At 46.7% G+C, this 24,052-nt stretch overlaps 1 protein-coding gene across 2 annotated transcripts in view; it reads right to left on the bottom strand.

Moving 5' to 3' along the window:
• Positions 1–278: 278 nt before the first annotated feature.
• Positions 279–24,052, bottom strand: part of LOC138303512 (uncharacterized) — a 111,145-nt gene continuing 87,371 nt past the window's right edge. For both annotated transcript variants that reach the window (XM_069242695.1, XM_069242696.1), the window contains exons 12-14: positions 10,487–10,597; positions 5,187–5,318; positions 279–2,632 (exon numbers count right to left, since the gene is read on the bottom strand). In XM_069242695.1, the coding sequence (XP_069098796.1) occupies positions 2,358–2,632; positions 5,187–5,318; positions 10,487–10,597 (518 nt within the window). In that variant the 3' untranslated portion in view covers positions 279–2,357. The remainder of the gene's footprint in view (positions 2,633–5,186; positions 5,319–10,486; positions 10,598–24,052) is intronic.

Here is a 24,052-nt window from a genome sequence, read left to right as displayed (position 1 = left end):
AAACGGATGAGATCTGAGTGACCACGATTCCCCTCAGGAGTCATCTATGTCATGCGCCCGGTTGCCCTGATCATCCCTGCTTTTGGGTAGGGATGAGGCACTGCTAGTTAGCCTGAACAAAACTGGATTAGGCCGACAGGTGTCACATGGTGCGGGATGCGACTCATCCCCCACAGAACAGATGATTCAGCCGTTAGGATAATGAGACCCTACGCAACAGTATATCTTACCATATACGGTAGGCCAATGAAACTGAAAAGGAAAACATTCAGCTGCACTGACAATGTCTGTGACAACTTTATTAAATACATTTCTGGAAAAACATATTTGTGTTATTTATACTATGTGTTCTTGTGCGCGTTCACTGTGTAACCATGGATAAATTGTACAATATTCAGATAACTGATGCTAAAAACAAAAAGTGCAACACCTGATAATAACATCACATTATCACAAGTCAGGAAGTCTCAGTGCGCTCAATATTGTTCTCCCAAGCGAACCGCACATGCTCGTCTTGGCGCTATGCGTGTGCCAATAATGGCGTCCTTCTCAAGTTACTAGTCATCACTGTCAAACAAAACTCATTCAGTGCCTTGGTTTCACCTCTTGGCTTCTGTGATATCATCATCTGGTATCTGAGGAGAACAGCTGCAGTTACCAGCACCTCTCGGGTTCTGTCTGCTGCTCAAGAGTTTTATTTATTGTTAATCCCCAGTTTTACCCGTTTCTTGACTTCTTCTAAGATGACCAATGCCTGCCCAGAGTCTGCATCCACTACACTTCTTCCCTCCTTTGCCGCGGGGTGCTGGGCGTTAGCTTCAATCTGTGAAGATACTTCCCTGTGGTTAATGAACGTGCTGCAGTGACGGGCGGTGGTGGTGCTTTCCTTCATACAGTAACAGTCCACATTTTTGTGTCCTTCATGTTGTTGTGTAGCTATGTTAGCCATACTTTTAGACACGTTATTTTAGTAACTAGGCCTGCTGTTTGTGCACCTTAGCTCAGTTACATTTTATTCAGCTTCATTTTATTATTTTAGCACAGGCCACATTTGCGGTGCAGTTTTATTTTCGTTATCTAGATGTGGTTTCGTCTAGGAAAGCATTGGGTTTCTAGCAAAACATTCTTTTCACTTTGTGCTTTCCTCAAGGCTGCAGCCAGATAAGAGTTGCCGGCAAAGTGGTACGCTGTGTCTCCAATATTCAAAGAAATATACACATCTTTACATGGGGACATTTTCTCAGAAAATCAGCTGTTTTATTATAAAAACACTTCTCTGTCCCAAACATGATAGAGGGAGATTCCAGCCAGATGACCACAACCTCGTGCTGATTGCCTTCGCTAGAGCTGCTTGCTGAGACCGCCGGACCCCTGCCCTACATGGGGACGGTGTCTTTCTAGGCAAGAGACTTCCTTGCTCAGGTATGGGGGCTGATGTCTCCCCAGGGGAAACCTGAAGGGGGGATTAGGGTTTATCACGCTGTGCTCTAACATAGCTTAGGTAGGAACCACATATATTACTCCTAATGACAGTATGGTGGGACTATTTCAGTGTTCCACTCTTCTTGTTACTGTTTTGCATATTAGGGTTTCCTCGGAGCCACTTGTGATAAACATCTGGATCTCAGCTGCCCAATGGGTGCGCTGCCTCAGATACTTGGTCATCACGCTCTTGGTGTTTGTCACATTTTGCAGAGAATCTGCTGGAGAAAGAGGTTTTTTCGGGTTTTATGTTCATTTCCCCTTCCTCAAGCCAGTCCTTGAATGTGGCTATGTCCTCCTTCTCAGGTGATCTCTGATGGCCCCTCAGATCCTGCAGCACTGGAAGGATTCCCATTCAGGGTCCCTCCTCCAGGTGGGGTCTCGTATTTTAATACAAAGAATGACAGGACTTAAGTCACACTGAGGACCTGCCTATGCAGGGTACAGCTTTTTTCTTGAGTTTATATGGGGTCTCTCTCATAAGCAGCATGTGGGCATCACAACCATTCTTCTAGAGCCACTGCGCACCTCTTACAGATATAGTCCATTTGTTTAATTGCCATCTGATGTTTATTAGCACTCTTTCTCCCAACTGAGAAGCAATACCCGAATTCACCTACCAAGTGTGTGATGCATTGATTGACCACTAGATCACACAGTGTGGCCACCAACATCTCATGCACTGGTTGTGAAAATCCCAAAGTTTTGGCATATGACTTGTCTTCTGCATTGGCTTGAGGCTCCAAACTCCAACATACTGAAATACTGAAGTGTTAACACAGTACCTTACAGCTTGTTTTTCTCCTATGGCACTTGCTATGTACCACTATTTTGCAACTCGTGACACATTTATTAGTTATCCTAGTTAACGGTATTCAGATTGTAGGCTTTGGAAGGATGAAAGGCATATACTTTCGTGGGTTTATGGCGTGTGTTTTTTTGTGGTCGAGAAGACGGAACTTTCGATCAAAGGTGTCTCCGCATACTGTGCACTTGTGAAGCCTCAAGTCTTTATGCTTTGCCTGATGTTTACGAAACGGGGTGAATCGTTCGAAGATCATTCCACATGCAGGACAGGTATAAGGACCAGGCCCCACCTGATAATGTGTAGAATACTTCATCTTCCTTGACCCTTCTGGGATGGAATTACCTGTTGGAGCAGAAGTAAAAGAACATGATTAACCTTTTAAAAGCGGAATTGTGTTGACAACAATATTTCTAAGCACTGAGATGTCTGTGTCTCTACTGCCAAGCAGAGAGCAGCAGGGCAGATCCTGCTTCTGCGAGCAAGACTGCACGAGCCTATGTGCACTGCGAGATGAATGAATGAATGAAATGGCACAATGCAAAGGTTTATGTGGAACAGACAAACAAACTGGAGTGGAGAACATGGGCAGAGCGGGACTGAAAACCAGGAATAGCAAACAAGGGTTCACACACTCTTTGACCTTCCAATGACAACACATGATTTACCCCTTGCCCAATCCTTGGCTGCTCATGAGCCCCATTACTGCTGTTGAGGGGCTCCAAGAGGGTAGGATGTGACATCACAGAACATAAACAGGCTCCTCCGGGCACGAAGAGGAGCAACTAGCACCCACGGAGTTGCTGCAGCTACCCGGGCGACTTCAAATTGATATTAATGGCAGATAAGGTGGGTCGATGGTAAATATCTGTCAATATCATCTAAAAAGCAACTCCTGGTATGTCGAGAGTCAACATGACTTGAAATGGTGACATGACTTGATATAAAATCTATACAACCGGTGAAGAACTTGCCGGCAAGTCTGTCAGAAGGAAAGGTTACTTCTTGCTAATGCTGTTTCTGGTGGATACCCTATCTAGCAGCAGAGTCCACACCAGTTAAAATCACCTCCTGGTACTAGCAGATGGTCAAAGGCCACATTTAAAAGGTTCCAGTATAGACTGCTGCACCACACTGCCACGACCGGTCACTTCCGTGCCTCTGCAAGCACAGGAACAACGGACAAGACACTTCTATCGAGCCCCCAGGACATCACTATGATGCTGTTTCTGGCAACAAGATGGAGCCAGCACCTTCTACTGGCCCACAAGAGCTATGAAAAGTTTCTGGATTTCCTTTGGCGCCTTGGGATATTCCACAGGTGAGGAATATGCAGGTAGAAGTATCCTTCAGAACTATGTGTTTCCTACATGTACATACAGCATTTTTATATCTGCCAGAATATTATACATAGAGAATTTCACTGTGGGGCCATCCTGGTCCCGCTGCAGCTTGCAAAGACTCGTGCTCCTTGATTCGCGGTAATCCAGATTCAGAAGCAGTCAGGATTTTGTACCCAAATCAGGATTATAAACAGTTACGTGTTTTTGTAAAGTGAAGCATACTATCACCCGTGAGGATATCCCGGCGCTGAGCAGCTGTGCGTGCCACGCCCTTCCTACGTTGTTAAAGTTTCTTGAGCATTCAAGAATAGAGGAGGCAGCTCTGGCTCTGATGTGGAGAGGGAGGTCGTTCCGCGCTGTGGGAGCTATGCGACAGAACACCCTCCTGATCCGGGTCTGTGTACACGTGGGATGGTTGCGAGTGAGAGTTGAGGTGTCTGGTTGGTGGAAGGAGATGCGATGTTCAAGTAGGTGGGGTCTGAGTTGAGATGTGCTTTGAATGTGTGTGTGTGAAATTACCGCACAATTTTTACAGAAGCACCAGTCCACCTACACTCTAGCTAATGACATCAGGTCACATTGGAAGCCCACCCCCAAGCACTTTCTTGAATATTAGCTATTGCCGTTGATACGCCCCCCCATACCTCCATGACCCTATCAATTAAATGTACCACAACACTTATTTTGTGCTGCTCTGTACTCTATAATCTGCCATAACACACCTGGGTAGAGCCTTTCCGTTACTCTACACCTGTGTACAGCCCGCACTCCCTCCTGAACTGCTGTCTAGCACCTGGGTGCATCCAGTTAACCTCCTGGTTGAAGGGGTAAACACGACCAACACCCCCCCGTCTGTACCAAACACAAACTCAGTGCAAGTAAATGGTCATCACTTATTGCAACATGGCTGTTCCCATACACCAGAGCATGACGAGCCCTCAGTCAAGCACATCTGACCTCAGGTAACCAATGAGCACCTTTCCGAAGACCTCTCCACTTGTCTTACATACTCTTGCTGGCCACTGCATTACGTGCGGAGTACATCTCTGGTCCTGAACCATGGCACCTATGCTTCTGCCCTACACAATACACCGCCCAGCTAATTTTATATCTACAAAAAGTGTTTGAACCAAAAATCCTGAAAGTGACAGTTGCCCATTCTTTGTCCTCATTGTTTATCAAAATTTCAATACAATTATTCTCTAGTCTCCCTTTTCCACCTTGGTGTTGACACTGTACTAAAAACACGATGTGCTAGGCAGTTCTCTGTGTGCTGAGTGACTAAGACCTACCACTACTTTTTAAATAGACATAAGGTATTGTAGGGGGATCATTTTCTTCAGGATGCTAATCTCCTGAGCTGTAAACCGCGAGTCCTACGTACATTTAAGTCTACAGTGCTAGAACATTCCCTTTCATCTACCTTGTCATTGTCACTTTGCTAGGAAACACAATTTAATCAGCATCGAAATTCCATTCTCCCTTTCACAAAGCTGGGGGGCCCCTCAAGCCTGTCACAATACACTGATCTCAGGGTCTTTCCATTTCTCACTCACCCGGGTCCTGAGCCAGGCTCTCTTTTCTTTTTGCAGTGTTTTCTCTTCTCTTGGCCAACCGGTGGTCCACAGGTTGCAGTTCTTCTTCTTCTTCGTCTCTTAGCGTAAAGACAGCAGTGATCATGGGGATTCCTGTTTTTAAAGTAAACATATAGCATTTCAGAGATCTATTGCTAACATTCATGGGCATCAATGTACATATGGTTGTTCATTTTGTGGGAGAGTTTCAATGCAAGTTATTTATTTTTTCAGTCTGGGGAGTATGCAGTCGATGACCTTTCTTTAGATGTGGGTTATTTTTATTTTTCCTTTATGGACCAGGTCTGCCAGGCACACTGTCAAAGGACATGCCAGGAATTCTGGAAATATGTATGAGGCATCTTGGCACACAGGATGGTCCATGGGTGTCTGTGCAGACTGTCTGCACGGACTCTGTAATGATGACTACGGCTCAGACGGCACCGGCTGCTAGGCACAGAGGATATGCGGACTGTTCGACGTTCTTAGGGACCCTCTCTACTCCCTGAATAGTTGGAGAGCGTGGAGTTGCCTTAATTTACTCAAGGAGAGATTTGGTTAAACTGGTTGTCAGTTACAGTTCTGCTGGTTCAGCGCTATGACAGATGAGGATGATGTGATGATCAGGTTAGTCGTCCGACTGGCGAGATGAGGAACGTTGAACTCAGTCTTGGTGCATGATTACAAGTCGGGCAGGGTGGGATTACTGGATGGAATTCTCTCTACCTGATCACAACTCGACCCGAGTTTCCACACCTGGTTTTCCCAGGTGCAGGAACAATGGACCCAATGTTAGCGGCCAGAAAACACAGCTGATGATATCACTTGAGGCTTTGGCTGCAACAGCAGCCGGGCCTTTGTCTCTGTCCCTGCTGAGATTTGTTATTTTGGCAAAGAGGGGGCATGTGATGTTCCTCCAATGCTTGAGCACCTCTTCCCCTTCCCTAAAGTGCTCCACTTGCTTCCTCCCCACCAGCCCCGCGCAGCCCGTAGCTCGCATTAGCCACCTACTCATCGCAGGAGGTAAATGCAGCTGTAAATCCAAGAGGGATGAGGGCGGATGCTCATCCAGTAAAACCAGATCAGCAGTTACCCCTTCTTCTGGAGGATTCATTCATTACTGCATGGCCGCATTATTTTCCATACAGATTTTGCACCCTGCCAGTACTGTGCAACTCACAATCCGGCCCTCCGGAGGTGAATATGGAAGCAGGTAAAATCTTCAGTAAGTGAACAAAGCTGAAACATTTCAAGTGGACTCCAGCTTCTTTGCCCTAAGTTGGTTTGTTCCTCTGTATTTTGCAAATTCAGTAGTTTGGGCCAAGCGATAGGACACAAGAAGTGCATATCCCTCCTGGGAGCCTCTGGCAAGCTAGACATATTCGACTGGCTAATCTTGACATCTCTGAGGAGACACTGTACCAACTAACTACTAGTGAATGGGGTTTGCCAAGTGTGTGTTCAATGTCAGGGGTGGGTGGCAACACTCTGTAGGAATACAGGTTTGGTAATCAGGTCAGGTAGTGTGTTGCAATAGACATCTCATCAGAGTGCCAGCAGCAGTGTGTGCACAGAGGACATATCACAGATTACAGTGAGTAGGTACACAAATAGCAGTCTCTAATCTCCAGGAAAGTTTTCTTGCTGCCCCTGTCATGTAAAACTGCCATCAAGGTGGAGGCACTTTAAGGTTTTGTTGGTGGATCCTTTCAGTGTCACAATCTCTGCAGCACAAGCACATTGTACTCCTAACAAAAAAGCTCTGGTGGCTTCTGCTCTAAGAGGAGTTCCATGTCTCGGTGCTTTGTCCATTAAGAGGGACATGTCTGGGCAACAGCTGACTACATGGTTTTCCCCAAAGGAATACATTTAAAATTGCACTAGAGATATCACCGAGATTGGTAGCGGAGGTTACAGGGAAAGGTCAAGAAACTTCCTGTCATTTCATCCAATTTATGGAAAGTCATGTGATTGAAGGATGCGGTTCTGAGACTGGGCAAGCTGATTAAGGGCTACAAGATTTTCTTGGACAAATAAGTATGACAAAAACAGATGTTCAGGTACTGCCTGACACAGCCCATTCACAATTACTTGTGAGACATTGTGTTTACTAAAATGGGGCTTAGAGCCCGTCAACTGTTTACCATTTGTTTGCTTCACTGTCACTCTTATTTGCTGGCTCCTGATTGGTCAGCAGATGCCAGTTTCACTTTCTCTTAATTTGTTTCTCCCTTCTGTCGAGCATGGGCTAAATACTAATGGCTTTTTTTATTAGTGTATTTCTGCTACACTCGTGCTGCGCATGTGGTACTTTTTTTTCTTATCTTGTCATTGTTGCCTACTTGCCTGCTGTTGCTGGTCCCCTTCCTCCCTTCCATGCCACTGCTTGCTCAGTCATTGTTGCTTTCCCCTCCTCCCTGCGTTGTTGCTTGCCCCTATGCCCTGCGTTGTTGCTTGCCTCTCCGCCCTGCGTTGTTGCTTGCCCCTCCGCCTTGCGTTGTTGCTTGCCCCTCCGCCCTGCGTTGTTGCTTGCCCCTCCGCCCTGCGTTGTTGCTTGCCCCTCCGCCCTGCGTTGTTGCTTGCCCCTCCGCCCTGCGTTGCTGCTTGCCCCTCCGCCCTGCGTTGCTGCTTGCCCCTCCGCCCTGGGTTGCTGCTTGCCCCTCCGCCCTGGGTTGCTGCTTGCCCCTCCGCCCTGCTTTGTTGCTTCCCCCTCCGCCCTGCTTTGTTGCTTCCCCCTCCGCCCTGCTTTGTTGCTTGCCCCCCTCCTCCCTCCCATGTCACTGCTTGCTCAGTCATTGTTGCTTCCCCCTCTGCCCTGTGTTGTTGCTTCCCCCTCTGCCCTGCATTGCTGCTTGCCCCCTCCGCCCTGCGTTGTTGCTTGCCCTTTGTTTTTGTTTGCTGTGCCAGCTCCTCCCCCATGCCGTTGCTTGCAGAAGGTAATCTTTCGTAGTACATTCATGATTATGCCAAAGCTCTATAGAACTGTTTTTTGTTGTTAGGTTGCCTTTATCTGATTGGTTTTGTGCAATGTGGTCCCCTGCAGTCTGTATTCAGTCTAATCAGTAATGATTGCGAAACCCCACTTGCCAGTGCAGTGTATTCTATAAAAAAGCATGGTGTGCTAAAATAGTCAACGCTTACTGTGAACCAAAATATTTTTGGAGCTGAAGTTAAACGCAGAACCACTGTAAGCAGTCTGTGGAAGAATGATCCTCTAGGTTATGATGGCACCGCCTGGCCCCAGCGGTACTCCTGCAAGCACGGCACACGAGCCATATCACCTTGCTAAGTTGCTAGCGCTCTCTGAGCGGGCCTAGATGCATTGAAGCCGCTTGTGTACATACACAGTAAGTAAGATTGGCCTTTGGTCGCTGCCGGCCAAAATATCTTACACCGCAATGCAAGGGAAAGGCTGTAATAACCACCAAAAATAAAATGAGGAAGGAAGAGAGGATGCAAAGTGAAGCTTCTTCAGATCAGGTTGTGATGAGCAACAGCGTGCAAGCCTTAGTTTGGCAGTAGGAGGTAACAGTCAGTCAATGGCCTGGATAATTTGTGCAGATTTGTTTGAATAAGGGGCTGTAAAAGAAGGAGTTGCTGTGGTAACAAACCCAACACTCATTAATCTTAAAGGATGGATTGTGAAGGCACCTTCTGAGAGGCTTATAACCTTAATGAATCTATTCCAGCCGTCAGACGTTAGTTAAAGAGGATTGCAAGTGGCATGTTTTTGCGTTCTGGAAAGCCATGGAAAATTACAAATATTGGCCTTCTTTTCTTTTTCAGTCTTTTTATAATCTGTTCTTTTGACCTTCGTAACGAAGGGCCGAGTTATACAGCAAAGGAAATGCCTTCAATTTAAACCTTTGGAGTTGGACCCTTTTTTGAAATTTTGTTGGCACTGGAACAGCACTGGGATTTTCTTTCACTCGTAACACATTTTTATGTCACAGGAGAGTCAAAACAGATGTTTCCTTGGTTAGAAAGCAAGCACTGGCTAATGTTATGCTGGTTTTTATTTTTTTACTTTTTTACTTTTAGCCACGCTGCACACCAGCAGCGCTACAGTACATGGCTAAAAAATCATTGGCAAAGCTATTGGTCTCGCATCGGAAGTCCTGTTGGCTTTTCCAGTGCTCCCCCATCAGGGGACAAGTAACAGACATCAATGATACCATTCTGAGGTGAGCGGGGATCAGTGGCACTCTCCTCGGCTTCTCCAGAGGGCCCTGAGGTGCTTAGGGTAACACTCAAGCTGTGGAGAAGCGTCTGGCCAACGGATGCAGCGAGGCCCCTGCACTATCACGAGGATGCCGTAGCTGGTTAGGCCTGCAACACTGGCAGACTCAGCCCAGGGCTACAGAGGAAAACACAGCATGGGCCAGCTAGGAAACCAGCTCTCAGAATACAGAACTGAAACTAAGCGCAGTGAAAGGCTACCTTGCATCCTGCCACACAAACTGTGAAGAGTACTGAAGCCCTGGTCAGGCCCTCCACAAGCCAAGGTTCTGCAGCAAACTGTTCCCAAGCACATCCTTTAGAAAGCTTTCCCCACGTCTGCACTGGCAAGGACTTGGGAACCCATGACACTGCCCAGAATTAAGGAACAGTGTTGCCAAGGATGGGTTACAATTCCTCCTATGGTTTGTCTATGAGGCTTTTAATAAAGTGTTTAAGATTCCCATAAAACAAGAAGTTCTTTCTATTATTTCGAAAAAAAAAAAAGTATGTGGACCAAAAGTGGAATCTTCTTGACAGGTGCCACGACCATCCTGTGTTTCCCTCAGAAAAATAATTGTCACCTTAATTTATGGTGTGCAGGGTGTCTTCCACAAACAGTCTCTGTAATATGTGCATATGTTGTGTGAAAATGTGTATGTCGACTGGCTACAAGGCGATCTTCGAGTTAAAGGACACTGATTTCTGTAGGCAGACCACTTGCCTTGTTTCCTAAACTATAACCTGTTAGTCGCTACATACCTCGAGGTCTTGAGTTGAAACTTTTTTTGTTAGGTCTCCAACCTGACTCCCTCCGTCAGGACTCCAACCTGCCTCTTCGTCCTTCATTGAAAATTATTTCAGCAACATTTCCCTTTTCCAAGTACATCAGTGGAAAGGGAATATAAAAGAGGAGTCCCCTCAGGCTCTTCAGCCTGTCCATAGATGTGGCAAGCTTCAGGGCCCTCCCCAGGTCTGTGGCTTCTCTGCAGCCTCTGCAGGAAGGGTGCAAGCATCAGCCTATCTTTCAGATTTTACGACCCCACAGATCCATCACCACTTACCCGAGTCGAAAGTCACATCTTCGCTCCTCTCGGACTCCGGGTTGTCCAGAGGGTGCAGCTCTTCGTCTTCTGTGTCTCTTAACGTGAAGACAGATGTTATCATGGGAAGTCCTGTTTTTAAAGGTAAACAAAGGAAGGTAATAGTTTCTTATAAAAAAAAAAAGATCATGCAGTTACTTCAAAGAACTTTACATGAGTAGAAGTGAGCCTCCATCACAGGTGCTTGACGAAACGTCATGATTTGCAAATCCATGCCTCGAATATGATGTGTTGGTTTAGATTATTTTCTTTGTATTAAAATACTTTCATTGCATTATCAAGTGGTAGCTGTGAAGTTACCCATTATCATCTATGGTAGGGGTTGACTGCTAGAATAGTGAAAGGCTGACATTTAATGTTATTTGATTGCAGTCACTGCAAGATAGACCCTCTGTGGTCTGATTCTCACCGGAAGCCCAGGGTTGGCAGAAGGGCGATTGCGTAGATGGACTTGTGTGGTGCAATGTATGAAGACTAATGCTGTTACCAGAGACGGGTGGTGGTGAGTGGCGAGAGTGAAAGTATCAGGCATTAAAACTTACATAAATCAAAATGGTCATATGCTCATAATCACAAATCTAAGAGACTGAATCAATTTAATAAAGGTGCAAGCTGTGCACAAAACACTACATCAAGACACCAAACACTGACTCATTTCAAACCCCTTGTGGTTGTGCACCCTACGAGGAGGAGCGGAAGCGTTCAGTTATTGACCAAAAGTGCTTATAAAGTTCTTAGTGTTTCCTGGCATACTGATGGTAACCATGAAATGCTGTTCAAATGACAAAGTCAAGGAATAAGTGATACGTCTTCAAGACGTAAGGAATAAGACTTTGAAACTGAGAGATGTAAATTTCACAGCTTACGCTGCCTATATTCAGCCAACACCTGCTTCGCTCCCAATGGCCGCATGCCAGGGGCTTTCTCAAGGAGCAGCGAAACAACATCCGTCGGGAGTAAAACATAATAGTTATTAAGGTTAAAGAGATTCTTGGTCTGTCAGGTATTGGGCATCAAGTTGGGGGCTGATTTGAAGATAGTGGAAAGGTGGCAGAGATGGATGACAGTATATGAATGAGACAAACTGCACTTGTAGCTTGGACAGCAGCCGCACTGCAGGTTCTGTTGAAAAGGAGCTGACCTCCAGGGTGTTCAAAGCCAGGATGTTCTGTGTCAGCAGAGTCTAAGCGGAAGACGCCTGATCAAAGAACTGCTGTAATGCAATGAGGAAGGCCGATAAAGACAGATGGATAAACAGGAGGTGGTTAACTTAAATGCATTAACTCAGAGTTATCGTTATTTGGTACCGATCACAGACTTACAGGGCTGGTAACTGTGTTTTTACAGGGAGGCCCAAACAACGCTGAGGAGAAAAACAAGGTGAAAACTTGAGGGAGTATTTTCATGAATGTCTCTCGATAGAATGGCAAGTCAACCAGTTAAGTTAATCCTCAAATATAAGCACCCAAATGTCTCCTGATAGAATAAGTCAAAGAGTTTCCTTAATTCTCCAATTTCAGCACCAGACTACAATATTAAGCGTCACAGAAACTTCAACTTTTTCTACAATAAAATTGATTAACTGCTGCTCAAATGATTATTTGTAACAAAATTGGTTATGGTAATGCTTTGATGGTGGAAACCTCTATAGCAAATGTTAACTAAATTTAACTCTTTCAAAATCCTGTAGGAAGAATAGACTTTAACATGCCCTAAACAGCTCATATGTCTGAGGCTCGTCACAATCTACACCAACGTCTCGTGCCATGTTGCATTAAGTTTAAGATACTCACCTAAACACACACAATTCTATTTGAAGCTGTTCTTCGCTTTAGGATGCAACCTTTGACTTTGCAATGCTCAGAAACGTATTTAAGATCTGCTAGCAAACTTCTATCAGTGCCTCCAGTAGGAAGCTGGCTCCTTATGCAGTGGACCAAAGTGAACTACACTGTGCAGAGTCCAGGCAGACCCCAGAGGTATCACAAAGGCAGAAAAGACCCCCCAGCATTTAGGCATATCAGAGGGTAGTGCTAAGCATCTGAGGAGCAAACACACACACAGAGTGAGACAATCAATAAAGAAATATGACATCTATTTATGAAAATAACACATACTTTTTATATAAATTTTGATACCAAGATCACCAGAATCAGGTGAGTACTTTTCGAGTTAGGAATTTTTACAGTTTTTAAAAGTTGACACAGTGCAATTTTTGGGTGCGGTAATGTCATTCTAAGGGAGAAAAACATGTACTGCATTTGTATGCTTCACAGTGACTTACAGGACTGTCTGACCAAGCCACAAGTGGGCTCAGGTCTCACGAGGTTGGGAGACGTGGGGACACCACTGGTCCTCTTCTCCGCGGTCCAGAGTGAACAGGTGACCTGAGGCAACGGGTCTTTGTCTCCTTGTCACTCGTGGTTGCAGGGGGGTCTGCAGAAACAGAATGCAGGTGCAATTGTGTAGTCCACGGTGGGTGAACTCAAGGTGGGCTTCACATCTGGAAGGCCCTGGGACTATGCTGACACAGCTGGCCCACTTCAGCTTGGGCTAGGCGGCTCGGATGCATTGGTGATGTCCGCCATCGGGTTTTTGGCAGTCCCAGTCCTCACAGTTCTTTCTTGGGTTGCCTGCAGATGCAGGAGAGGAACTCCTCTACACCAAGGGAGGTCTTCTTGGTGATTTTCAAGGCACTGGCAACTCTCCCGGTTTCTTGGAGGCTGCAGCGGGAGGACAGGTCAGTTGCTCAGCAAGGGCCGGTTGCAGCAGCCAGGCTAAGAGGGTTGGCGCCAAGTCAGTTGTGCTCCTCAGTTCTCGGATTCAGCAGGCTTCTTGTTCACTCTTTTTGTGTCTGAAGTCCTAGTATTGATGGGGGGACCCCTAAATACTCAAAGTAGGGGGCGTTAAGGAGAGTGAAGGGTAGTAACCCTAGGGCCACTTACCCTTGGGGTCACTACACTCCTTAGATTTCCTTTAGGGAATGGGCATTACCATGTCCTGAGTTCCTAAATTCCACCACACAAGATGGCAGAAATTCCTAGGCAGGCTGACTAGAGGTAGTCAGTGAGCCCACCAGCAGTTGGTACGTTTGCAGGGGGCACCTCCAAGGTGCCCTCTCGGTGCATGTATTAATAGATCTATCACTGGACTCAGGGTTTACTAATACGAGATGTTTGATACCAAAAATCCCTAGTTTCAGTGAAGTCATCATGAAGCTGGGAAACTCGTATTGACCAGTGTCCAGCAAATGTATTTAAAATGGCTGCACTGCACACTTACTATGCCTAAGAATCAACAAAGACATAACAGGAGCATATATGCTTTTGCAGATATGCCCACACATGTAATATAATACACCCTCCCTTTGGGCTGTAAGGCCGCTGTAGGGGCGACTTAGAAATATTACAAGCAGTGTTTTAGGGGACATGACACACAGGCTGTGTGCTATGATGTTTTTTCACTTTTGGAAGCACCTTGTCACGCAGCAAGCAATGGCAGTCTGCATGAGGTTGGTGCTGGGTAGATTGGCACAAGTTGTGCTGGAGCTCTCAGGGACCCTCTTTAGTTTTGTACCTATGCCTTATGTACCAGGAATACCACTTAATAGGGACTTTCAGAGGAGCTAAAAGGGCCCTTGGAGATTAAGTGACCAGGTGTCTTGTTTAGGGAAAGGAACACTGGCACTGGGGATGAGGTTAGCAGGAACCCAGTGCACTTCAGTCAAAGTTGCATCAAAAATCAGGCAAAAAGTGGAGGGGGGTACTGAAACCAGAACCCAGCTTCTTACACCTCCAAAAAAAAAAAAAAAGAAAAGGCACAGGCTACATTCTTTCTAGCGATGGTGAGTTAATTAAGGGAATACATTACTGGATGGCCTCAGCTTTAGCTAGAATCTCACCCCATTTTGTATAGTAGTAGAAACGCATCTACTGTGGTAACTTTCGTAGCTTCGTCATCATGGCAGTGCTTAGTAGACTCATTTTTTTGTGTTAAGTGCCATAGAAATGAGAACTGAATTGAATTACACAACTCACTCTGATTTCAGCTAGGAAGTAGTGTTGCATATTCTTGGCCTCAGGACCAGGGCCGTAGAGCAAGTCACCATTGTGAGTGGAACACTGAAGAAGAATAACTACACTGATCACATCACTAGGTATCTAAATAATCAAAACTATTCAGCATCTCACAGTATGCTCACTATCAACCTTGAACAGGGACAATGTCAAGCTATCCCTGCCTCATACCGATAACCTGCATAGGTCTGGGTGGACACTCATCCCAGTGAGTAATATAGTCAGGGTAAGTGAGTACACGTATTAGTTTTCTCACAACTTGACTACAGCAAGCCCCTCCTTCACTGGAGTGTACTCTGGACCGTAGTTCCTCAAGCACAGACATGCTCTGTAAATGGAAGTAAAGGGTTCAATTGCATTACACCCATTCTACTCACACCAAACTGGTTCCCCATTCGAGCTGCATCTACTTAAAAAACGACAGCCTGCAGCACATAACATTTCACATGCTGGCTTTCAGGTTCCTTATGTTGCTGGGTATGGAGCTGGAGCCCTGGCTTTTATGAAAGCCAGACAATGGTTAACCCGGCCTCAGAATCAAGGATGGAGAGGCTGACACACTGCAGGAAAGCCCTTGGAGCAGAGGAGACATTAGCCCTTTTCTGACACGTGGTTGAGTCCGGCGAGAAGTGGCACCTCAGCCGTGGAGGCGTACCTTCCGCTGACAGCTGCTGCTTTGCGGAGATCTCCTTTCCTCCTCCACTGTGACATTTTGGCAAGGCCTGGCTTATTGTCTATCGGGCCCATCTCTTTTTCTGCATGTGCCAGACTCGGCTTACTTCTGCCCCTGACTTGTAATCCCAAGCTTGGGTATGGTGCACGCATCATCCTCTGATGTCTGGTGCCGTGTGGAATAGGGCATTGGGGCTCGTTTACCCCCAGAGGCCCTGGAAGAGACACATGCAAAACCAGGAACACAGGCAACCACTCGCAACGTGTTTGAATATCTGTATTTATTTGCTCTACTAAATTTTTACTTGTTGGGGTGGTGTAGACATGGGACCCACTAATGCTCATGTCCCTTGGACCCCAGCTGACATCTTAAACATAAAGAAACAAATTCTCAATATATATGAGAATCCTATGAAGTTCCATGAGGTATTGTAGACAGTTTTCAAAGGTTACAAACAAAACTGGGCTGATGTCAATTAATTGCTAAGATGTCATTTTTAGCTAAGTTAGAGAACGGTTGACAGAAAAAAGTAACAGAGCAAGTCTTGGCAGATGATGTGAAGGTTTTAGCATCAGTGAAGGAAGCGTTGTTGAATGCCATGAGATGCGTGTCCGGCTAAGACGGACTGGATTAAAATAAGAAATTGGAAGCAGGGAAGAGATGAATCATTAGCAGATTATTCAGGCGTGCTGAAGGATGTCTGCGATAGATTCTCAGGTGCATCGCAGCATGCTGAGCATGCTCGGGAAGCCGTAGATGTTGCTTTTGTGCATGGTCTACTGCCCAAGGTGCAAACAACAAAGGGAAAAAGTAGTCAATAGGATCACGATTGATGTCTTTATAATGCTATGAAAGGGAGGAGCATGGGCGAACATAAAGGAACAATGGAAGAGGTGGGCAAGGAGAAGGGGGAGTGAGCTGAAATACTGGGTGATGCAGAGTAGAAGGAGCTGCCTATGGACATTCTTATTTTCATTGTGGTCAAATGGGTCATACAAAATGAGGCTGTCCTGAAAATACTTTAAATACACCTGCTCAGAGCATCCTGGCTTTACTCGGTATCGAATAGCGACATCATTAGGACAGACTGAGAGGTACCAATTGCCAGGTAAGTACCCTTATCCCTTCTAACCAAGATGGCCTCTATGTGAAATGTGTGATAATGGGAAACCTTTAACATATTTCATTGATGCTGGAACTAATTGCTCTGCTTTGAAGACACCTGGATTCCTTCCTTACCTCTCCTGGGCATGTCCGTAGATGCAGTTGGCATTTCTAATACAAAGGTGTCCCACAGTATTACAGAACTCGTTTTTAGGGTCGAGCCTGCGTTGCATGCGCTCGCGCATGCGTATCGCAGGGAGACTTTTGTATTTAGAAAAGGGCTCGGAGCCCTGTCAACTTCACGTCAGTGCTTTTTATTGGGTCGTGGGCTTCCCTAATAAAATCTGCTTGCTTTCATTAGTCGAAGGCACGCATAGGTCATGCCTTTTCCGGTGGCTAGCCCTCCTCGAGCGCAGCGACCAAGTACAGAAAACATGCGAGGCTCGCTGTTTTCCATCGGGCTCATGGACTTTTTTTTCTCTAATTTAGAGCGCGATCTCGCTTGGCAGAAGTCGAGCGCTTTACATACTTGATTTCACTTTTTCGGGTTATGTACATAAATGTACTTTTGCCCGATAGGTGAAAAGTCGGGTTAAGAGTTTACAACGCGATCAGCTCTAACATGAGCAAACGCGAGACCCGTCGCATTGTAATGAAAATGTCACTTACCCAGTGTACATCTGTTCGTGGCATCAGTCGCAGTAGATTCGCATGTTCTGCAATAGCTCGCCATCTGGTGTTGGGCCGGAGTGTTACAAGTTGTTTTTCTTCGAAGAAGTCTTTCGAGTCACGGGACCGAGTGACTCCTCCTTTTGTCTCCATTGCGCATGGGCGTCGACTCCATCTTCGATTGTTTTTCCCCGCAGAGGGTGAGGTAGGAGTTGAATTGTAGTAATAGTGCCCATGCAATGGAGTGACTAAGTATGCACCTATTTAAGGTTGAGATGATACATATATAAATAATTGAAGGTAACTTCCAAACTGCTACAGGCTCCCGGGGAGGCGGGTGGGCACATGCAAATCTACTGCGACTGATGCCACGAACAGATGTACACTGGGTAATGAAAATGTCACTTACCCAGTGTACATCTGTTCGTGGCATCAGTCGCAGTAGATTCGCATGTTCTGCAATAGCTCGCCATCTGGTGTTGGGCCGGAGTGTTACAAGTTGTTTTTCTTCGAAGAAGTCTTTCGAGTCACGGGACCGAGTGACTCCTCCTTTTGTCTCCATTGCGCATGGGCGTCGACTCCATCTTCGATTGTTTTTCCCCGCAGAGGGTGAGGTAGGAGTTGAATTGTAGTAATAGTGCCCATGCAATGGAGTGACTAAGTATGCACCTATTTAAGGTTGAGATGATACATATATAAATAATTGAAGGTAACTTCCAAACTGCTACAGGCTCCCAGGGAGGCGGGTGGGCACATGCGAATCTACTGCGACTGATGCCACGAACAGATGTACACTGGGTAAGTGACATTTTCAGTTCGATGGCATCTGTCGCTGTAGATACGCATGTTCTGCATAGACTAGTAAGCAGTTATTTCCCCAAAAGCGGTGGATCAGCCTGTAGGAGTGGAAGTAGTCTGAAATAATGTTCTTAATACGGCTTGACCTACTGTGGCTTGTTGTGCGGATAACACGTCTACACAGTAGTGCTTGGTGAATGTGTGAGGCGTAGACCATGTGGCTGCCTTACATATTTCTTGCATTGGGATGTTTCCTAGAAAGGCCATGGTAGCACCTTTTTTTCTGGTTGAGTGTGCCCTTGGTGTAATGGGCAGCTGTCGTTTAGCTTTAAGGTAGCAGATTTGGATGCATTTAACTATCCATCTGGCTATACCTTGTTTTGATATTGGGTTTCCTGCATGAGGTTTTTGAAATGCAATAAATAGTTGTTTAGTCTTTCTGATGTTTTTTGTTCTGTCAATGTAATACATCAATGCTCTTTTGACATCTAATGTATGTAGTGCCCTTTCAGCTACGGTATCTGGCTGTGGAAAAAACACTGGAAGTTCCACTGTTTGATTTAGATGGAACGGTGAAATAACCTTTGGCAAAAATTTAGGATTGGTCCTTAGGACGACTTTATTTTTGTGTAGTTGTATAAAAGGTTCCTGTATTGTAAACGCCTGAATCTCGCTTACTCTTTTTAGGGAAGTAATGGCGATGAGAAATGCCACCTTCCAGGTTAGGAACTGTATGTTGCAGGAGTGCATGGGTTCAAAAGGTGGACCCATAAGTCTAGTTAGGACAACATTTAGGTTCCATGAAGGAACAGGTGGTGTTCTTGGTGGTATAATTCTCCTAAGGCCCTCCATGAATGCTTTAATGACTGGTATCTTATATAGGGAAGTTGAATAGGTAGTCTGCAGGTATGCAGATATTGCTGCAAGGTGTATTTTAATGGAAGAGAAAGCCAGGTTAGATTTTTGTAAGTGAAGCAAGTAACCCACTACATGTTCTGGAGTTGTGTGTAATGGTTGTATTTGATTAATATGGCAGTAGCAAACAAACCTCTTCCATTTACTTGCATAGCAGTGCCTGGTGGATGGCCTTCTGGCTTGTTTTATGACTTCCATACATTCTTGGGTAAGTTGTAAGTGCCCGAATTCTAGGATTTCAGGAGCCAGATTGCTAGATTCAGCGATGCTGGATCTGGGTGTCTGATCTTTTGGTTGTGCTGTGTCAACAGATCTGGCCTGTTGGGCAATTTGATGCAGGGTACCACTGATAGGTCTAGCAGCGTTGTGTACCAGGGTTGCCTTGCCCAAGTTGGTGCTATCAATATGAGTTTGAGTTTGCTTTGACTGAGTTTGTTTACCAGGTAAGGAAGGAGAGGGAGAGGAGGAAAAGCGTAAGCAAATATCCCTGACCAGTTTATCCATAGGGCATTGCCTTGGGATTGTTCGTGTGGGTATCTGGATGCGAAGTTTTGGCATTTTGCGTTCTCCCTTGTCGCAAACAAGTCTATCTGAGGTGTTCCCCAGAGTTTGAAATAAGTGTTCAGAATTTGGGGGTGAATTTCCCATTCGTGGACCTGTTGGTGATCTCGAGAGAGATTGTCTGCGAGTTGATTTTGGATCCCTGGTATAAATTGTGCTATTAGGCGAATTTGGTTGTGAATTGCCCAACGCCAAATCTTTTGTGCTAGCAGGCTTAACTGCGTGGAGTGCGTCTGTAGGAAGTTGGCTCTGTATGTGCTATTTCAAAGTAAGGAATAGCATGCACAGAGTCCAAGGGTTCCCCTTAGAGGTAAAATAGTGGTAAAAATAGATAATACTAATGCTCTATTTTGTGGTAGTGTGGTCGAGCAGTAGGCTTATCCAAGGAGTAGTGTTAAGCATTTGTTGTACATACACATAGACAATAAATGAGGTACACACACTCAGAGACAAATCCAGCCAATAGGTTTTTGTATAGAAAAATATCTTTTCTTAGTTTATTTTAAGAACCACAGGTTCAAATTCTACATGTAATATCTCATTCGAAAGGTATTGCAGGTAAGTACTTTAGGAACTTTAAATCATAAAAATTGCATGTATACTTTTCAAGTTATTGACAAATAGCTGTTTTAAAAGTGGACACAGTGCAATTTTCACAGTTCCTGGGGGAGGTAAGTTTTTGTTAATTTTACCAGGTAAGTAAGACACTTACAGGGTTCAGTTCTTGGTCCAAGGTAGCCCACCGTTGGGGGTTCAGAGCAACCCCAAAGTCAAGACACCAGCAGCTCAGGGCCGGTCAGGTGCAGAGTTCAAAGTGGTGCCCAAAACACATAGGCTAGAATGGAGAGAAGGGGGTGCCCCGGTTCCGGTCTGCTTGCAGGTAAGTACCCGCGTCTTCGGAGGGCAGACCAGGGGGGTTTTGTAGGGCACCGGGGGGGACACAAGCCCACACAGAAATTTCACCCTCAGCAGCGCGGGGGCGGCCGGATGCAGTGTAGAAACAAGCGTCGGGTTCGCAATGTTAGTCTATGAGAGATCTCGGGATCTCTTCAGCGCTGCAGGCAGGCAAGGGGGGGGTTCCTCGGGGAAACCTCCACTTGGGCAAGGGAGAGGGACTCCTGGGGGTCACTTCTCCAGGGAAAGTCCGGTCCTTCAGGTCCTGGGGGCTGCGGGTGCAGGGTCTCTCCCAGGCGTCGGGACTTAGGATTCAAAGAGTCGCGGTCAGGGGAAGCCTCGGGATTACCTCTGCAGGCGGCGCTGTGGGGGCTCAGGGGGGACAGGTTTTGGTACTCACAGTATCAGAGTAGTCCTGGGGTCCCTCCTGTGGTGTTGGATCTCCACCAGCCGAGTCGGGGTCGCCGGGTGCAGTGTTGCAAGTCTCACGCTTCTTGCGGGGAGCTTGCAGGGTTCTTTCAAGGCTGCTGGAAACAAAGTTGCAGCCTTTCTTGGAGCAGGTCCGCTGTCCTCGGGAGTTTCTTGTTTTTTCGAAGCAGGGGCAGTCCTCAGAGGATGTCGAGGTCGCTGGTCCCTTTGGAAGGCGTAGCTGGAGCAGGATCTTTGGAAGGCAGGAGACAGGCCGGTGAGTTTCTGGAGCCAAGGCAGTAGTCGTCTTCTGGTCTTCCTCTGCAGGGGTTTTCAGCTAGGCAGTCCTTCTTCTTGTAGTTGCAGGAATCTAGTTTCTAGGTTCAGGGAGAGCCCTTAAATACTAAATTTAAGGGCGTGTTTAGGTCTGGGGGGTTAGTAGCCAATGGCTACTAGCCCTGAGGGTGGGTACACCCTCTTTGTGCCTCCTCCCAAGGGGAGGGGGTCACATCCCTAATCCTATTGGGGGAATCCTCCATCTGCAAGATGGAGGATTTCTAAAAGTCAGAGTCACCTCAGCTCAGGACACCTTAGGGGCTGTCCTGACTGGCCAGTGACTCCTCCTTGTTTTTCTCATTATCTCTCCTGGACTTGCCGCCAAAAGTGGGGGCTGGGTCCAGGAGGCGGGCATCTCCACTAGCTGGAGTGCCCTGGAGCATTGTAACACGAAGCTTGAGCCTTTGAAGCTCACTGCTAGGTGTTACAGTTCCTGCAGGGGGGAGGTGTGAAGCACCTCCACCCAGAGCAGGCTTTGTTTCTGTCCTCAGAGAGCACAAAGGCTCTCACCGCATGAGGTCAGACACTCGTCTCTCAGCAGCAGGCTGGCACAGACCAGTCAGTCCTGCACTGAACAATTGGGTAAAATACAGGGGGTATCTCTAAGATGCCCTCTGTGTGCATTTTTTAATAAATCCAACACTGGCATCAGTGTGGGTTTATTATTCTGAGAAGTTTGATACTAAACTTCCCAGTATTCAGTGTAGCCATTATGGAGCTGTGGAGTTCGTTTTTGACAGACTCCCAGCCCATATACTCTTATGGCTACCCTGCACTTACAATGTCTAAGGTTTTGCTTAGACACTGTAGGGGCATAGTGCTCATGCACATATGCCCTCACCTGTGGTATAGTGCACCCTGCCTTAGGGCTGTAAGGCCTACTAGAGGGGTGACTTACCTATGCCACAGGCAGTGGGAGGTTGGCATGGCACCCTGAGGGGAGTGCCATGTCGACTTAGTCATTATCTCCCCATCAGCACACACAAGCTGGCAAGCAGTGTGTCTGTGCTGAGTGAGGGGTCCCTAGGGTGGCATAAGACATGCTGCAGCCCTTAGAGACCTTCCCTGGCATCAGGGCCCTTGGTACCAGGGGTACCAGTTACAAGGGACTTACCTAGGTGCCAGGGTTGTGCCAATTGTGGAAACAATGGTACATTTTAGGTGAAAGAACACTGGTGCTGGGGCCTGGTTAGCAGGGTCCCAGCACACTTCTCAGTCAAGTCAGCATCAGTATCAGGCAAAAAGTGGGGGGTAACTGCAACAGGGAGCCATTTCTTTACACAAGCCCCCCCCAGCCCACAGGCCAGGAGACTCAGCCAAAGCTGGGAGAGTCTTCCTAGTCTGTCAGGCGAGGAAGAGTAGAGGAAATAGGCTGGTTTGTTGCAGGGCCTACTCTGCCTTACATCCTCCTGTTCAGGTCATTCCCTCTGGGGAACTGACCCACTTCCACAGTGATAGGACCTAGTCTGAACTGCCTCTTGTCTGTGCTTTTTATGTCTTCACCCATTCTCTCTATTTTGGGGTTAGAGGTATCCACCTCTGCTAATCTTATCTTAGCCAGGGTCACCCCTAGCTTACCCAAAGAGGTTACCCAGAGCTGGAGTAACCCCACCATGACCAACAGGGTCAGGGGGCCTAACTTGTTATTTGGCATGGGGTCAGACCACCATGCCAAGGATAGTGCAGCCATAAAGGCTAACACCCAGCAGAGGCCACTGACAGATGTCAGTGCCCAGAACCACACCTTTAGCTCTTCACCTACAAGGGAAGGGGCTAAGTTACAGGCTTCTTTGGGTTCAGGGTGCCTGTCTGCTGTATTAGAGTGGGGGGTTACCACATCTTGTAGTAAACACCCTTCTTCCACTCTTTCTTCTGTTAGCTGAGGAGCCACCCACTCAGGCTTAACAGTTGCCTGACTAGCCAGGACTTCTTCTGGGTCAGGTTGGACTTTATCAGAGCCACTTTTGGAGTTCTCCCCTACTGGAGCAGAATCTCCTTGGTTTGCTGGAACCTTGGCTAAAGGTTGTCCACCTTTCCTACTCTGTTTCCTTTTCTTTTTCTTCTGGGGCCTACTTGCATTTACTGCAGAGGCAGGCACTCCAGAATCCTTGGGAGAGGACTGGCACTGGACCAGTTCCTCTCTTGGGCTCTGACTAACCTCTGGGTAGTCATTTCCAAGGAGACAATCAAGGGGGAGGTCCGTACTGACTACCACCCTTCTCCAGCTAAAAGTCCCACCCACTTCTATGGGCACAAAAGCCACAGGCCTATCAGTGACCCTGTCTGGGCTAACTCTTACTCTGGCCATCTCACCTGGGATGTACTGGTTTGAGAACACCAGCCTGTCATGCACAATAGTGTGACTGGCACAAGTGTCTCTCAGGGCAGTGGCTGGGATTCCATTCACCAGTAGGTGGTGGAAGTGTCTACTTCCCTCTGGAATCTCCAACTCACCTGTTGGGCCCTTTTTCCAGTTGAAGGCTATGAAGACCTCCTCATCTGAGGAGTCATCCCCAATGGCTAAACTGGTCACCCCTGGGATTTTGCTAGGGGGTTTGTTTTTGGGACAAGAAGTGTCCTTGGTGTGGTGCCCTGTCTGTTTACAGTTATGGCACCATGCCTTAGTGGCATCCCAGCTCTTACCCTGGTACCCACCTTTGTTTTGGGTTGTGTCTCTGGGCCCACCCACCTGGTCTGGTTTTTGGGGGCCTACAGGGGACTCTTTTTCTTTGTTTCTAGTGTCACCCACTTTCTCCTGGGGAGGCTTTGTAACCCCTTTCTTTTGGTCACCCCCAGTGGAAGTTTTGGTTACCCTAGTCTTGACCCAGTGGTCTGCCTTCTTTCCCAATTCTTGGGGAGAAATTGGACCTAGGTCTACCAGATACTGATGCAACTTTTCATTGAAGCAGTTACTTAAAATGTGTTCTTTCATAAACAAATTATAAAGCCCAACATAGTCATACACTTCATTTCCAGTTACCCAACCATCCAGTGTTTTCACTGAGTAGTCAACATAATCAACCCAGGTCTGGCTCGAGGATTTTTGAGCCCCCCTGAATCTAATTCTATACTCCTCAGTGGAGAATCCAAAGC

The sequence above is a fragment of the Pleurodeles waltl genome, chromosome 7 (genome assembly GCF_031143425.1).
Source record: "Pleurodeles waltl isolate 20211129_DDA chromosome 7, aPleWal1.hap1.20221129, whole genome shotgun sequence".
Classification (NCBI taxonomy): Eukaryota; Metazoa; Chordata; class Amphibia; order Caudata; family Salamandridae; genus Pleurodeles; species Pleurodeles waltl.
Note: the sequence above shows the minus strand (reverse complement) of the source record. Positions and strands in the feature narration are given on the sequence as shown.